Source organism: Episyrphus balteatus, chromosome 1 (assembly GCF_945859705.1).
Source record: "Episyrphus balteatus chromosome 1, idEpiBalt1.1, whole genome shotgun sequence".
NCBI classification, from domain to species: Eukaryota; Metazoa; Arthropoda; class Insecta; order Diptera; family Syrphidae; genus Episyrphus; species Episyrphus balteatus.
Genome location: NC_079134.1, coordinates 176,139,530 through 176,157,398, shown reverse-complemented (window position 1 = coordinate 176,157,398; position 17,869 = coordinate 176,139,530). Strand labels below are relative to the sequence as shown.

Below are 17,869 nucleotides of genomic sequence, written 5' to 3'. Positions count from 1 at the left end.
GAATTATGTCTTTTCTTTCAAAAATGTATATAATATTCAATACAAAAATTGTTGGTACGAAATTTTATTAACCACAGTTCATCCAATTTTTTTTTTTACGTTGAGGAAACTTACTGTGTTTTCAACTTTGGAATTCGTGTTGGCCAAAAAAAAATGTTTGAAAGGATATTTTCGCGCATGTTGAATGATTTGATCATTCACTTTTAATTACCAAATTTAAAAAGTAAAATTTTACATACAATTTACTCATTCACCTTCAATCATACGCAACCCAATTGTCATTCACTTGTTTTTTTTTTATGTAACAAATTTCACTAATATTGTACATGTGTATATCCAATATACTATATACGAATATAAAAAAATATATTATGTAATTAATTATCATTTACGACCCACAAAGACGTTCATAAAAAAGTAACTGCGTTAAAAGTAAGAAATAATATACATACATATTCTTTTTTTTTAAGAAACAAAAATCAACATCCCCAGTTTACCATCAGTTCTTTTGTTCTATTTTTGTTTTTTTTTTGGTTTTTTGTAACGCTGTAATATTGTGCAACTTTTGTATGGTTTTTGTTGTTGTTTTACTCCTCTGGCCAACCCAAGTCCTCACCAACCAGTTCGTAAAATCTCTGATTGTGTTCAGCAAAAAATTTGCGCAATTTTGACACAACCAACGGGTCGACGTGTGGATGCTTTCGTCCTTTTGTCTCTCGTAAACATCGATCTCCGCTGTCATATCGCAGGCAGTAAAATCCTTTGGTTTCATTGAAATAAAAATGATTGCTCGTGACACGATGTTCGACACCTTTAAAATAGAGCACACATGGGAATGAAAATCGATTTTCTATATGCTTTTTATATGTTTTTAAGCAAAGACAAAGTTTTTGTAAAAATTCCTGGACATGACATATAGAGTGAATATATCTATTTAAGTTACCTATGTAAACATACTATATACCTAAAACTGTTTGCCTTTTATATACACTTTAAACTATTTTTAAAATCAGAGGTATTTCGTGATGGAAAAAGTTTCAATTTGACCAATATTAAAAAGCTATGTCAGTTAATTTGAAAGGTATTTTGAAAATAAGTTTGCCAGTTTTGTTTGAGTTCGAGTTGAGGAGAGAAGGTGCAATTTAATTTCCTATAAATTCTTCAAATGTCTCGATTGTACTTTTTAAACATTTTTATGTTTTTTTTTAAGGGACAAGGCAAAGTGAGTTGAGTTATTGAATTGGATATTTTTGATGAAAATGATATTACAACAAATTAAAAAAAAAAAAACTGAAGATGAAGAAATGAGACTCAAAAAATCAAGACCAAAAGTGAAATTTGGTCTCATATTGCTTTGGGAACTGAATTGTTACAATTAAATTTTATTTATTTCCATTTCCAAAGCGAAATAAGGCTAAATTTGTGTTAAAGTCAAGGTAAAACGTTTTTTCATTTAAAAAATTCAGATGTTTTCAATTCTTGTAAGTGCATATTTCAAGTTCAAAATTTAGGTTAAGGATTTCTAAAAACTTAAGTTTTTGTTAGATTTTGATTAAAAATACTTCAAATGCAAAAATTTTAAATGTCTCTCTAAGGTTCTTTAGTTTTATTTTGTTTTTGAAAATATTTGAGTCCAAAATCTTGATTTTGACCTGAGTTTCAAAATGACTTTGACTGTTGTTCCTCTTTTTAAACAAATCATATACTCAAACATTAGGTGCTAAAGTATATGCAGTACAAGTTTGGGGTGTTTTCGAAAAACTATACTAAGATATTTCAAAAGTTCTCACAAAATTCGTGTGAATGTTTGAAACATTTTTCAAAAAAATTAATACACGTCAATTTTCGAAGGTTTTGAAGAGTAATTTTCTTAAATTCGCAAAAAATAAAATAATTTTCAAAATTTGGCTCTAGGTTTCCGAAAATTTTTTTACAAAATTTTCAAAAAAATTAAATTATTAAATAATTCCAATATTGATAATATTTTTAAAAAAATTGCGCTTTTTCTCTTGAATATTACAAATGAATATTTTTTAAGAACGTTTAACTCACATCCTTTTTGAAATTAGGGATTTTTGGCTCACTTTTTTGTGGTGTTTTGACATAATTGATTTGTGGACTTATAACCCACCCAAGTGACTAAAAGTTTTTGTTTTAGCCTGTTTTCTGTTTAGAGCCCAAATGAGATAATTTCGCAAATTAGCCAGTTCAAATTGTGAAATTATCTCATTTGTGATCTAGTGAAAACAGACTAAAACTTGGTACAAAGCATTAAAAAAAAATATTTTGTTACTTTTTATGCTTACCTAGAAACGACTCAATTCGTTTGAGTTGTGAAACGGGATCTTCGATCAATTGATCACCATTAACAACAAGCAATTGTTCACGGGGGAAGACTTCAAGCCATCGATGCAAATGAAGATGATACATTGAAATGGTAAGTGGACGATAGGATTCGTTAACCGTGCCATTTGGAAATATAGCCAATTCTTCAAATGATCTGAGAGAAAAAGAAACAAAAAATATATTTAAATACAATCATCATATTTTATCATAAATTCCAATTAGTTTCAACGATGATCCAACTTAAATATTCAAATTTTAAAAAATGCATTATTTCGGTGAGAAAACAAAAGTTTACTTAATAAATTCCATTAAGTGAAATGTCCCAGAGTCGTAAAATATATGAATTTTATTTTTATTTTACATAAAGGTCGTGTGTCGTTTAAATTGCTACCAAGTAACAATAACCATTTATAAATATGCATTCTACACTCTCTACACAAAGACTAGAGTTGGATGATTAATATGAACATATGAATAATTGTTCACTTACTTTGGTATAAAGGAGGCTCCATTTCCTGTTGACGATGGCGTCGTCGTAGTTGTATCACTTCCTATAGCATTCGGTCGATTTGCAGTATAACTGTCATATAATTGCGATGAGGACGATGGTAATCTATTATTGTGCATCGAGGACGAATAGGAGGATGAAGAGGAAAAGTAGGATGACGAATGGAGCTTATCTGTTTGTGGTGGTGGCGGTGGTGGTTGTGGGGGGCCATCGGCCGCAAGTGGCAATGTAGCTGTTGCAGCATGACTTCGTAATTGTGTATAATCAGATATGGCCCGCGTTACCGGCTCACGAACGATCAGAAGAAGTTTTATGCTGGCGTTCATTGCTCTAACACGTTCTGGAACCTACAAAAAAGAAAAGAAATTTAAAAATTAAAATAAACATTAATAACAAAAGAGTTTTATTTTTGTTTTGATTAACCTACATATTTCAACTGATGTAGATAACACAAAAAGCTATGGTAATTTGTTTTAAAACAATGAATTTATATCAAGCATTTATAGTTCTTAATATTGCTGCTTCCAAATTGTATCTGGACAGAGAGGTCCTCATTAAAAATTCTATATACCTTCCAGTTTTCTAAAATAAAATTTTAAAAAATGTTGCAAATATACCAATTATTTAAAAATAAATTGGAAAAAAATTATAAGTTAACGAAATTAATTTCGGGTTAACCTTATTTTTCAAACCTGTATGAAAAACTATTTATTTGAGCTAACCTACATAGAACTTCTAAAAGGTGAACCATATGGGAAAAGTCACTGGGCACCCGATAAAAAAGACCAACTTTTTGCATATATGTATGTATAAATATGTATTAGTTATGAAATATATAACTCAAGAAAACTGGACTGATTTTGATGATCTTTATATTTGTTGGAAAAGTAAAGTTAAAACCCATTTACAACATCATTTTTTTAATATCACGAAATCAGAACAAGGAAGTATATGATGATTGATATGCATGTTGGTTAAGGTAATGCCAGTAGATGGCGTTTTAAATATAATCAATTTTTCGATAGAGATCACGTTGCCTTAAAAATATTAAGCATTCATAAAGCAAAAGGTTAGAATTCATTATCATTTGACCATCTACCGGAGGCAGGACAACCTCTTCTGGTCCACCTAGTTATCTATACCTAATTTAAGATTGATAAGAAAAAGTTTGGAACTTTGGTTTTAATTTTGTAATTTTGCTCCTTTTTGTAAAAAGAATGCTTATCTAGATTTTTTTTTCTAAAATTAGGTTAGTCAAAATAAAAAAAACAAAATTTTTAAGCTGCAACTTTGTGAAGTTTTACTTAAATTAAAAATAACTTAATTCTTAAGAGATGGCAACCCTGACTCATGCTGGGATATGAAGCGGCAAATTTAGAATGTTTTTATTAATTTCGAAACATTTTACAGTGGAATTCGATAAGGAAATGTGGACGTATAGGGTAATGATAATTACATGTTGCTATTCTTATTAAAATCAAGGAACATAAGTTTTCGAGATACATATAATTGAAATATTTTGAAATCCATAGCCAAGTTCATGTCTTTTGTACATATATAAATGTATTCACACTCAATTTCGAATTAACACTGTAAAAGCTTGTAAAAACTGAAAATTTTTACCCGCAAAAAGGACTTATTTGTTTGCTTATGAGTTGAATCTAATACTTATTGAAATCTTAATTCCGTACCGCAGGTACAATCCAAAATAAAAGTATCTTTATTTTAAAGAATAAATATTTAACAAGCTTTATTTAGAGAAAAATAATTTTAGAATGAAAATGATAACTAAACAAACTTGATTTATAAATCAATAAGTAAATTAATCTAAAGTATAATAACAAGTAAATAAGTGTAAAGTAGGGCTGTAAAAGTAACGACAAAATGAGTACCCGCATGTATACGTTACTTTTGGTTCTAGTACCCGCATCAACGATATCGTTACTCGTTACTTTCGTTACTTTAGGTATATTTCGTATGTTTCGCATGTTTCGCATGTTTCGTATGTTTCGTATGCTTCGTATGCTTCGTATATTTCGTATATTTCGTATGTTTCGTATATTTCGTATATTTCCTACATTTGGTATTTTTGTTATGTCTCACGATTTACGTTAAGAACTTATTATTTTGGTTTTTTTTTTTTTTAAATATATATTAAAAGTAAAAACGACATTAAAAATTTAATAATGCAAGATTTTGAATGACAAGAAATCTTTTTTAAAATGGTATACAAATATTCTCTAGCTCAACTAGCTTAGCAAAGAGTAAAGTTTTCAAGAATCTGCTTTCAATATCAGATTTTCGATGTACCTAAAAGTAATTTTTTTTTTTTAAGATATGAATGTGCCGGTGCTGAATAAAGTTTTTACCAGATATAGTTAAATAGAATCATAACTAACATAATTAAGAAACCAAACAATTCAAGATTCAAATAAGAATATACGAACACGCCCATGTTTCGTTTCCTCCCGGTCCAAACTTAAAAATTGTATTTGCAGCCAACCTAAAATAAAAAACCATTCAATCATTTCACTCAATCACATTCATTCCATATTCTCATTCAAAGTTGTCGTCACTCATGTCAGACACCACCTCACCACACACAAGCACGAAAGTAGTACCTTCTTGAAATCAAAAGAAAAAAAAAAAAACAAAAACTTTAAACCACGAATAAAACCAAAATTGTAATTATTTGTTTGAATCAAACTAAAGAATAAAATAAATTAAACAAATCAAACAAAGGAAAAGAAAAATTCTTTTTATTAATTACAAAAGGAAAAAAGGAGAAAACAGAATACAAGTACGGCTACGCCCCAACAGATGCAGTGTACCATTTTGTTTTTGTTTCACATTTCGTATACCTATTCAAATTGGTATTCTAATTGAAATGTATCTACACTACACTCAAACACACTTTCACATAATTCACTCCACACGCACATGTCCATAAAAAACAGGGACGAAAGAGAAAGAAACAGAATTCTTATTTACCCCTTTTGATAAACATACACAAAAACAGAACAACAAAATCATAAAATACATAAATGATGATACCGAACCGACACGAGATGCGAAATAATGCGCACACGACAAATGCAGTGTACCATTTTGTTTTCGTTTCGCATTTCCAAATTGGTATTGGAATTGGAGTATCGTCGTTACTCGTATGTTCCGTATTTTTCGTATGTTTCGCACGTTTCGCACGTTTCGTATGTTTCGCATGTTTCGTTACTTGTTCAGTACTAGTAACGAAACATACGAGTAACGAAATTATTTGGGCAGTAACGTTTCGTTACTCGTTACTGAAGTGAATACCCGCATTTAAGTAACGAATACATACGGTTTGCTACAGCTCTAGTGTAAAGTAATATGTATTGAACGTAACTATTAGTTTCCAACACTCCTCCTCGTTCAATTAATATTACATTTGTTTCTTAAATAATTGTGTTTAGTTACTGGCAACGGTTTTGTTAAAAGATCTGCTACCATGTCTTCTGTTGAACAATATTCACAAATAATAATTTTATTTCTAACTAAATCTCGAACTGTTTTGTATTTTGTGTCTATGTGTTTAGTTCTGTATGAAAATTTATGGTCTCGAACTAATTCTATACAACTTTGATTATCTTCGTAAATCAGTGTAGGTTCTTGAATTGGTTCATGCATTTCTTCTAATAGTTGTCTAATCCATTTCGCTTCTTTTGCAGCTTCTTTCAGTTTTGTCATCTGCCCAAGTCGCATCAGCATAACCATAAAACGATTGATTTTCTGCATCAAGTTTACTCACAAGTAATTTCATGTCACTTGTCGCTTTCAAGTATTTTACTACACGCTTGAGTTGATTCCAATCTTGAGTGGTTGGACTTGAAACTTTCTGTGCCAAAATACAAATACTTGCTGATATGTCCGGTCTGGTATTTATTGATAAGTATAGTAATCTTCCAATTAAACGTCTATATTGAGTATTATCTTCAAATGTATCATTAAATTCTGTTTTGAAATAGTTTGTATCCATTGGTGTTCTGGCCGGTTTTGCATCTTTCATTCCAAAGTCTGTAGCTATCTTCTTTATGTAATTAGACTGACATAATGAAAAATTTCCACTTGAGTGTTTTGAAATTTCGATTCCTAGGTAATGTTTAATAGGCCCCAAATTTTGAATTTTGAAATGTTTTTGCAAATTTTCTTCGATTTGTTTCATTTGTTCTATAGATTCACATGCTACAATTAGATCGTCAACATATACAATTAGATAACAAAATTGACCATCAATTTTCTTCATATATAAGCATGGATCATTATAGCTTTGTTGAAATTTGTCATATTCTAGTACTTTATGTAAGGTATGATTCCAAGATCTAGCTGCTTGTTTTAATCCATATATACTTCTTCTTAATAAACAAACCTTAGAACCGTCTTCAAATCCAGGAGGTGGTCTCATGTAGATTATTTCTTCTAACCTTCCATTGAGAAAGGCAGTTTTGGCATCTAGATGGTGAACAATCAATTTTCGTTTGGCTGCGACCGATAGTAAAATTCTAAATGTTGTATGCATTACGACAGGTGCAAAAACTTCATCGTAGTCTTCGCCATACTTTTGTGAAAACCCTTGTGCAACATACCTGGCTTTATATCTTTGAATTTTACCATCAAGTCCTGTCTTGAGCTTGAAAACCCATTTTCCATCAATTGCCTTTTTACCAGTTGGCAAATCAACTAAGTCCCAAGTGCCATTTTCTTCATGAGATTCTAATTCTTCTTGCATTGCAGCAAGCCATTGTTCTTTTTCTTCGGATTCTATTGCTTCTGTGTAAGTACTTGGTTCAATAATTTCTTTGGTTGTGTTGATTTCTTCGATTAAACGTTTTGGTTTCACCCCTTTGTTTGATCGACTTGAAATACGTCTTTGAATCTGATTGTCTTCTTCAGTGTTAGTTGTTGTTTCAATATTTTCATCTGGTTCGTCTTGTTCGATAGGATCTAACTCCTCCTGAATTGTAACTTCTTCTTGATTGATGGACTTGTCTGGATTTAATCTTGCAAGATCGATTAAAACTTCGTTGTTGTTAGGTTTAAATTTGGGTGAGCAGAATCTAAAATCTCGACTTATAACAACTTTTTGTGTTTCCTTATCATAACATCTATAAGCTTTCGTTCTATCATCATAGCCTAAAAATATCGCTTCGGTACTTTTACTGTCTAATTTTCGTCTTTTGACATCTGGTACATGAACATAGCATTTAGAACCAAAAATTTGAAAAGTATCAATACCTGGTTTAATTCCATTCCATATTTCAAACGGTGTCTTATCAGATGTTTTTGTTATGACTCTGTTTTGAATAAAATTTGCAGTTGATATCGCTTCTCCCCAAAAAATATTCGGTAAATCAGCATCAATCAACATACAACGTGCCATTTCCACCAGTGTCCTGTTCTTTCTCTCGGCTTTACCATTTTGTTCAGGACTGTAAGCTGCAGTGAACTGTTGTTGAATACCTTCTGACTTCAAATACTTGGATAGATTTGTTCCAGTGTATTCACCACCTCGATCAGATCTTATTACCTTTGGTTTCTGGGAAAACTTCGTTTTGCAAAATTCGATAAAATGTTTGATGGTTTCTTCAACCTCATCTTTATATTTAATCAAACAAACAATGGTGAAAGCTGAATAATCATCAATGAATGTGACCATGTATCGCTTTCCACCTTGAGTGGCCGTTTGCATTGGACCACAAACGTCTGTGTGAATTAAATCTAAACATCTTACCGACTTGGATTTAGATTCTTTCGGAAATGGAAGACGAGTCATTTTTCCCTTCAAACAAACTTCACATACTTCTTTTATATTGCAATCAACAATACTAAGTCCATTAATAGACCCATTATTAAACATTTTACGAATGGCGTCATGATTTCTGTGACCCATTCTTCTGTGCAACTGATGAATACAATTTTCATTGTGTTCAAGCACAGCACAAATTTTATTATGTTGTCTTAAAACATACAAAGAACCAGTTGCATCTGCAACCCCAATTAGTTTACCTGAATGCTTGATTTCACATATCTTGTCGTCAAATTCAACACGTAAGCCTTCTTTTGTCAACTGCTTAACAGACAACATGTTTCCGGTCAGAGTAGGTGCATATAAAACTTCTTTCGCTCTTACTTGACAAACTTTACCATCTTTGTTCAAAAATGTAAAGTATCCTGACCCAATGCCTTGAACTTCTGTAGAATCACCATTCGCAAGTTCCACTGAACTCTTGTAAGTCTTGTCTATTTCAGTGAAAAAAGTTTCGTGATTTGCAACATGTCGAGTTGCTCCTGAATCTATGACCCATCCAGATTTTTGACTTTGACCCAAACTGAATAAATAATCTTGACTTTTATCATCTTTATTGGTTTTTGTTTCGGTGAATTCTTCAACAGTGTTAACTTTATGTACAGTTCTTGAATTTTGCTTAGAAAGCCATTCCTTGTATTTAAGACAGGATTTCTTCAAATGGCCTTTCTTCCCACAGAAATAACATACGACGACATTAGATACAATTTTTAAAACTGCATCAGCTGAATTGTCATTTTTAGAAAAACGTCGTTCGTATTCAGCAATAACTCTTTGTTGTACTAAGGCAAAAGTTATATCTTCCTCTTTTCTTGATTCGAGTGATGTAATTAAAGTATCGTAACTTAAAGGTAAGCTACTTAGTAACATTGCAGCACTCCATTTGTCGGAAAGCCTTTCTTCCCCAATATCACTTAACTTTGTAAAATAGTCTTGCATTTTATTAATGTGAGCTCTAGCATCAGCACCTTCTTCTAGTTTGAGAGAGCAAATTGACCTCATTAGAAATACCTGATTTGTTAGAGTATTTCTTTCATGGTATGTTCTCAAAGCATTCCATGTTGATTTTGCAGTCGTCTCTGTTCTGATAAGAGCAAGTTGATCATCTTCAATGCTTAAACCAATAGTCCCTCTAGCTTCGTCATCAAGAGCTTCCCAAACAACAATTTGTTCTTGGTTGGTAACTACTTCATTTGCAACAATTGGACTTGGCTTCGATTCCAAAATTACTCTTTTCCATAAATTTTGTTTTCGTAAGAGTAATTCCATTTTAAACTTCCAGTTAGCATAGTTGGTATTATTTAGCTTCATAATGTTGCTTTTCATGACATCAGACATTTTAGGACTGGTAAAAATATTTTCTCAGTTTCAAAATTAAATATTATATTCTTTAAATTATTCCGGTTGCACAATTAAGTCTCATAATCTATTTAAATCTTAATTCCGTACCGCAGGTACAATCCAAAATAAAAGTATCTTTATTTTAAAGAATAAATATTTAACAAGCTTTATTTAGAGAAAAATAATTTTAGAATGAAAATGATAACTAAACAAACTTGATTTATAAATCAATAAGTAAATTAATCTAAAGTATAATAACAAGTAAATAAGTGTAAAGTAATATGTATTGAACGTAACTATTAGTTTCCAACAATACTATAGTTTTAACCCTCTTCAGGCACACCTCTTTTTTGCGAATTGGGTTTATACTTTTTCATGGCGCTAGAACTTTTTTCTGGAGAATCATGTATGAAATTGATGTAGAATTTTCCGAGGAATTCGAATACTGTATTCACAAATGTAATTTCACCCTTATAAAGACACTTTTCTGTGACCACTTTTCATTTTTGTCCTGCCAAATTCGCACCCGTGTGCCGACAGAGGGTTAATCATCATTTAAAGTTTTTACTTTAACCAATACTTAAGTAACTACTATAGTTTAATGCATTCCATCCGATATCTTGAACTTTTGTAGGACAAAGCCTTCAAATAGTATGAATTTATTGCATAGACCTATAACAGCTTGCACTTGAATTTGAAACGAAGAAGTATTACATTAACAGCAAATTAATCAAAATCCTTTCCTTGATTGACTTTAGTTGTTTTTGTTTCGGTCATTTGTGTTGCCGGGCAGACAAATAATCTTGTCTAAAAATAAAAACAAAAAAAAGGGTAGTTGTTATTAACAGCAAAACAAAAGAAAAACCTTTTCTTCCAACATAAAAATATTACTCATAGAGTATGTACGCGAATAACAGATTATGTATGTCAACTCATGTTAAAGCACTTGACTCTATATTGTACATACATGTGTGTACGTAACGTATGAAGCGCAATACAAAGTTTTCTGAACTCACTCGCATGCATTGTTAAAATGTCCCATATGCACAATATGACAAAGAATATCATTCATATGTGTTTTCTGAGCTCTGCGATGCGGTTTAATGTCTTGTATAAGATGAAATAATAAGGACGAATAAACCTGAATGCAATGAGAATAAGGACTTTTCTTTCTCATTATTTTTTCTTAATAAGAAAATAAAAAAAAAAAAAAAACAGAAATGAGGAAGAAGAAGAAAAGTGATGTGGAATATGCGATGTCGTAGAAACAAGAAATGAGGCGAAAATAAAAAGCTGGAACATGGGAGTAATAAAAGCAGACAGATTTACTCAACAGAGTGCAATGAATTTCCTTATAGCATTTCCTTGAACTTTTTTTTGTTTGCTACAAACATTTTTTATAGAATACGATTAAACGATAAAAAGACTCGTCTCCATGACAACGCTTTCAATATTTTCATTTTAAAGAAAATTAGAAAATTTTTCCAGAGAATTGGTGAGAATATGAAATTTTGTGTGTGTATTCAACATTTCGTCGGCGTAAAGCAAAATTGTTCTAAATCCACTTTTTACCGAAAATGAGTTAATGATGCAGTTTTACTAATTTGAGGGTGCTCTTTCTGAATTTGAAAACCGTTTTTGTAAAAAAAAACATTCATTCCGCAGATAATATAATTTAATGGGACATAGAACAATAAAAACAGGGAAGTAGCTTTTGAAAATGAGCCGGAGTATTCATGATTGTTCCAAGTCCCATCATATTTTGTTCTAAGTCCACTTTTTATTTAAGGAAAAAACGTACTTGTATAGGAATTGTTCTTTGTCCAATTTTGGGTTTTTAGTTTTGAAAAATATTTAAAAATAGTATGCACCTAGTAATGAGGTAAACTTGTATGGTTTTTTCAAGAGAAAAGAACAAACTTTATAAAAAACATAACTTGAATGGCAAACGAGCAGAAAATTGCCGCTTTAAACCAATTTGAAACTTAAAAATCGTGCCTTGTAAAATTTGCTAGTAGATTCTATCTACTTTTTTTTTCTTGAGCAGTTGTTTAAACACAGTTTTATAAACATTTAAAATAATAAGCTGAAGTGTTAATTTATTAATGTATGGCCATTAAAACTTTATAATACAAAAATTATGTTTTTGAAATTAAACAAAAAACTCAATCGACATAATTGCTTGGTGGATTTTGTTTATTATATCTGCCCCAATACACTTTAATTGAACCATTCATATGATTTTATAAAAAAAAAATCTTTGCCTGCTAACTCATCCGTGCAGATGATTGCATTCATATTTGCAGTGTTCCTGTATTTGAAGCTTCGTTGAGTTTATGTTTTAAGTAGTTAGAAATATTATGATTAGGTATATGCCTGTTATGATAAAGGGAAAGGGAACAAGTTGATTCGTTGAAGCTTTTAATGAAATAGAAACAACTTCAATATGCTTTCATCTAGTTTATAGACTCTGGAATTTTCGCTATAATATGGTTTATTAATAATAAATAATGATTTACGCAAATGCATTAACCTCACATATTTTAGTTTTAAATGTACTTATATCAAAGGGTGAGTTTAGCAAAAGGGTATATAATTAGGCATACACATATTCAACTCCACGACTATGCGTTTGTTTTAAAATTTTAAAACATTACCATTTTCTATATTCTATTCAGAGTTTGTATATTGATACAAGTATGTATTCAATAGAATACACCTATCATAAATTATGTCAACAGTAGTGCAAATATATTATCGAGGTAGAGTTGGTATACTGATTTTATAATAGAGACAAAGTTCCGGGTTCTGCACTCAACGATGAATTCTTTTTATAATTTAAGTTTTTAGAAACCACAAATTTCTGTTAGTTTAGTGCCATACAAAATCAAAGCCTTAAATAAAAGGATTGCAAACATAATCGCAAAACAATATGGAATTGTATACATTCTTAAATCTTTTTACGTAAATATGTATGTATATGGATTCCATTTTTCATTCAGGGGCGTAAATACAATTGGGGGGCACCCGAGGCAGTGGCCGGGGGCCTCTTACGGATGTCAGGTTCGCAGTCCCCACGAGAAATTTTGTAGTGCAGAAACCAATTTATATAAGCCCAGGAAAAATAGATTTTTTTCAAGGAAAATATTTGTAACAGGCTTATTTTTGGTATACAACTTGGTTTTAGGGTGGTTTTGTAAAATAGCCTCAGCTACAATTTTGTAGAACATATTTTTTGTCTAAAACCTACCGTTTTTAAAATAAAAAATGTTGCGATTTTTGACCCCTTACAATGAAACTAGCGGACAAAAGAAACTTCAGGACTTTTCACAGATTGTAAACTACCCCAGCCTGTTATAAATTTTTTTCTTTTCTTTGACACTTTTTCGTCTATTCTTACTGGGCCTTATAGATAAAATATAACAAACAAAAAACCTTTGGTTTTCAGTTGTTAAAAGAGCTTAAAGAGACTTTTCTTTTGGTGTATTTCTTTCTTTTAGTGTGCATTTTTTTCGGCAAGGGGTTAACCCTAATTTTTTCTCGAAAATCAAAAAGGAAAAAATATCTAAATTTCTTTGTTTATCTCGTAGTTAAATGTATGTAGTTTCCATAAGGCTCCAAACAATATAAACCCACCTCCCGAAATCAAGAGCCTTGTGCTTAGGCAAAGCTTCATCTTTTTGGTATTTTGATAAAATAGATAAGTGAATTAGGGGCAAGTAACCCTTGACGCAATGGTTTGTGTGTGTCACAGGTCTGATTTCGAATTCTAACAAAATCCAAAATTAAAAAAAAAAAAAAACATTCTTTTCAGTGGTACTGTTTTTTTGAGGAATTGATAAACCTCCAAAACTAACTTGTTTTTAACTTGTTTTTCTATGTAGGCTATAGGTCGTTTTTGATTATTAACTATTTTAATAATAATTTAAACCTACAAGACTATCATTACTATGCGTGGTGGTTTGGACCCGTAAATTAAAGGTCACACAAAAATGGTTGACAACTGTTGGTCGCTAGACCTTGGTTTTTCATGGGCTATCTTGCCACAACTTTATTTTTTAAGCAAATTACAGAAAAATCAAATTCCAAATAATTAAATCTCATTAAAATTTACCACAACAAATAATTTTTGTGTACCTAGGTATACAACATATTTTGTTCCTATAATGTGTAATGTTAATGTAGTTTCACTATAAAATATTTAAAAACTTCTTACCTCTGGTGAAACAAAATAACTCGGACTCTTCTCTATTGTGATTTGTCCACGAAACGAATGTGGCATCTTTTTTCGGTACCATTCCAATCCTCTCATATAGTTTTCGTCACGATCGAAAAAATGAACCTCTCCACCTGCTTTTTGTATCCTTGGATGTAAATACAACATTTCCAAAAGAGCACGTGTCCCACATTTTCGAATCCCAATAATAAGTGCCTGTTATATGGAAAGAAGAAGAAGTAGAAGTAATAGCTTAGCAACTCAATTTAATCGGATTACAAAAGGATATGTTAAGAGATTAGAAAAAAGGATTATTTAGAAGCAATAAATGAGGGACAATGTGTAGTATGTGCATGGAATGAAAAATCTCATCAAAATTTATAAATTATCAAAATTAAAATGTGTCTTTAAAAAAAATATATACCTGTGGTAACCGTCTGCTTGTTTTTGGAAAATGTACACGATTTGGAAAAACCATTGGATGATTAATTGGGCTCATTTCGCCAGGCTTAATAAATTCTGGCATTCTGTGTGCTAGTATCGTAAATCTGCGACGTTCGGAGACTGCTTGCGCTGCTTGAATGTTATAAACCGCACTGTCATAAAGAACATGAAATGTCAAAAATAAAGAAAGAAGCATGACTGTAAGAAAAACAGCAGCTAATTTAGGACGGGATACGCCAACCACGAGAATGCAGTCGGTGTGTGATGTTTCTGGCCCTACCGGCCTCATCGCCGATTTGGGTAACCATCTGAAATAAAAAAAAAAAAAAAAAACATTATCATAATTTATTTTAATTGCCACACAAATATTCTCAACTTGAGAATACGAAAAATTCTACACTTTATTTTTTTTTTTTTATTTTAAGTTGTTTTAAGAAATTTTCAGAATATTTCTCTATTTAAAATGAAAAACAAAAAAAAAATCAATAAAAAATACATTTTTGAAGTGCTCTGGCTGCACACCTTTAATGCTAGATAGAAGTTTAAGGTCAAGGATATTCTCAGTGCGCCCACTGCCGTTAAAGGGGAAAATATAAAGTGAAAAACACAGCTCACGGGAAAATCAACTTAATATTAAAAGCTAAACAGAAGATAAAATACACAAGAAAAGGGCACCTTTAAAATTTTTCCTATACAAACAATTTATGTCCTCAGGCTATGATGGTGTTGTGTAGTCAGGTGTTTAGTTTAATTATAAGGCAATGAGTTTTAATGAGCGTTTTGTCTTTAATTTGAAATTTAAAAGATAAAGCCGAGGAGCATTTAATGCGTTAAAAAAAAAAAAACAGGAGTGTGTGCATTTTCATACATGATGGTGGTGGATGAAAAACAATAATTAAAGTACCTACACACTGTACAGAGTTTAATGCAAACGTTATTACTTCGAGTTTAATATCCAAATTTTGAATGAAACATTAATTTTAAATTTTTTGCGTTCTTAAGAGTTTGCAATTACATAATTGTGCCCATGATTATGAAAGTGGACTAAGTCACTTTTTGCATTGTTTGAAGAAAAACTTACATAATAATTTTGTTATAACGATTTAATTGTATTTCTTTTATAAAATCACTAGAGGAGCAATAAAGAAGTTTATTTACTGCAATTTCGCTTTCAAATAAACTTTACCTTTTAAATAAAAATTATTTTTAGGCTAGATTTGATGCCTTTTTTAGGAGTGACTTAGTCCACTTTCATAATTAAGGGCACAATTATGTTGACATTAATGCAACAATAATTGCTATATAATAGTAGTGGATTATTTTTTATATTTACTTTGCTCAAAGGGCAAGTATGGTTTCGTGTCGAAAAAAAAATTTGAGGTTTTAATCAAATCCAACAGTACGATGATGGAGAACTCCGAAAAAGTTGGTCTCGCAATTCCTTCCGTGCGTCCATCTGTACACATTTCTACAGCCTAAACGGGTGGACGGATTTTCTACAAATTTGGTAAAGATGATTTTTATGGATTTCTGAAAGTTGTTTTTTTTTTTTTGTTTTTTTAAAGTGTACCTCCCATACAAACTTTTCAAGTTTTAACAAATATCTCGAAAACGGCTCTAACGATTTTGATTAAACAGACGTAATACTCAAAGCGATTGCAATAAAACTGCAGTTTTATTTTTTCCAAACAAATCAAATAAAATGTTTTTTTTTTCATTTAACAAAATTTTGCCCTAAATGTCGGCTTTTCCCCAATACCAAATTTTTTCAAAAATGTATATAGAGTCAGCTCTTAAAATCTACAAGTAAGCTAACATAAAAGTTTTTTGAACTGCAAGAGAAAGTACGTGTGACCCAGTAGTGCATTTTATTTTTTTTTTTATAGTACGAGAAAAAATTTTGTTTTCTTTTTGTTATAATATTTCATCAAAAAGTTGAAGTACAGACAAAAAATTTATTGAAATTTTAATCAGACTGTCCAGTAGTTTTTTTCTTCATAGAATTGTAGAGGGGATCACTGGGAGATTAAAATGAGTTTTTTGAGAAAATCGAGCTTAAGACATAAGCGCTATCGTGAATTTAACGAAAAACAAGTTTTAAGGAATAATTTGGGCATTTTTGATTTACTCCCATTTCAAAATTTGGTTGGAAATGCCCAAAAAAAAATTCCCTAAGCCCTTAAAATTACCCATTTCTGAAATAAGACCGACAAAAAGAAAATCATGAAAAATTGGCTTTGATGGCCTGTCGTGTCTCACTGGTGGAAGTTACAGTAAAGTCACCTATGACACTTTTGTAGAACGTTCAATTTTGAGTAAAAATGCTTTTTGATTCATTGAGATAAAATTCAGCTGAGCTGTATAAATTTAAAAAAAAAAATCACTAAAACTTACGTGTATTTTGTATGGGAAATTTTCAAACTCAAATGGCGAGTGCTAAATCTTAATTATAAGGGCTCAAATTTTTAGGGAATTGGTTTTTGGACATTTCTAACCGAATTTTGAAATGGGAGTGACAAAAATCGATGTTCGCTTGAAAATAAAAGCATCCTAATGGGGTTTTTGGGGGTTGAAAAATGTATAGTTAAAAAATTAGTTGTTGGAAACTGTTGACATTTTATAAAGAAAAGTACCTTTAATTAGGTTTCTGTAAAAAAACACCTTGTTGACCAGTGTTACCAGAATTATTGTGATATGAGTTTTTTGTCCATTGAACACCATAATAGTCTGAAAAGTTATTATCTGCGAATTACCTTTGAAACAAAAAAACTTCCTGTAAATCCTCTTCATCATTTTAAGCTATTATTTTGGAATTAAAAATGTTTTTCCAGTTCATCTACTACTTTTTTAATTTTTGTTATTAAAATAAACTTTAATTCAATTTAGATATCTTATTTTATAAAAATAAGAGACATAAGAACATTAAAACTTTTTGGTTTTAACAAAGGTATTCAAAAAAGACTATAAAAACATCGATACGATTAAAACGGAACAAAAGGAAATACCCATTTTAGCATTTAAATACATATAAATTTAACCCAAAATTGTGTGTCAAGATTCTAATTCTCTAAAGTATACCCTGCTGCGTATAAAATCTCTATAAATATTAGCTATTTTTTTTTGTTTTGTTCTTTGTTCTTGTTTAGTTTTGCTATTGTTTTGAAACCAAAAC

The 17,869-nt window shown here is 30.7% G+C and overlaps 1 protein-coding gene across 1 annotated transcript in view; it reads right to left on the bottom strand.

Annotated features, from left to right (window-relative positions):
- The window catches only part of LOC129906360 (heparan sulfate glucosamine 3-O-sulfotransferase 5), a 58,643-nt gene continuing 40,774 nt past the window's right edge, over nt 1-17,869 (bottom strand). Inside the window, exons 4-8 of the mRNA XM_055982101.1 lie at nt 14,678-15,005; nt 14,254-14,469; nt 2,837-3,201; nt 2,307-2,500; nt 1-811 (exon numbers count right to left, since the gene is read on the bottom strand). Of these exons, the coding sequence (XP_055838076.1) occupies nt 588-811; nt 2,307-2,500; nt 2,837-3,201; nt 14,254-14,469; nt 14,678-15,005 (1,327 nt within the window). The 3' untranslated portion in view covers nt 1-587. The remainder of the gene's footprint in view (nt 812-2,306; nt 2,501-2,836; nt 3,202-14,253; nt 14,470-14,677; nt 15,006-17,869) is intronic.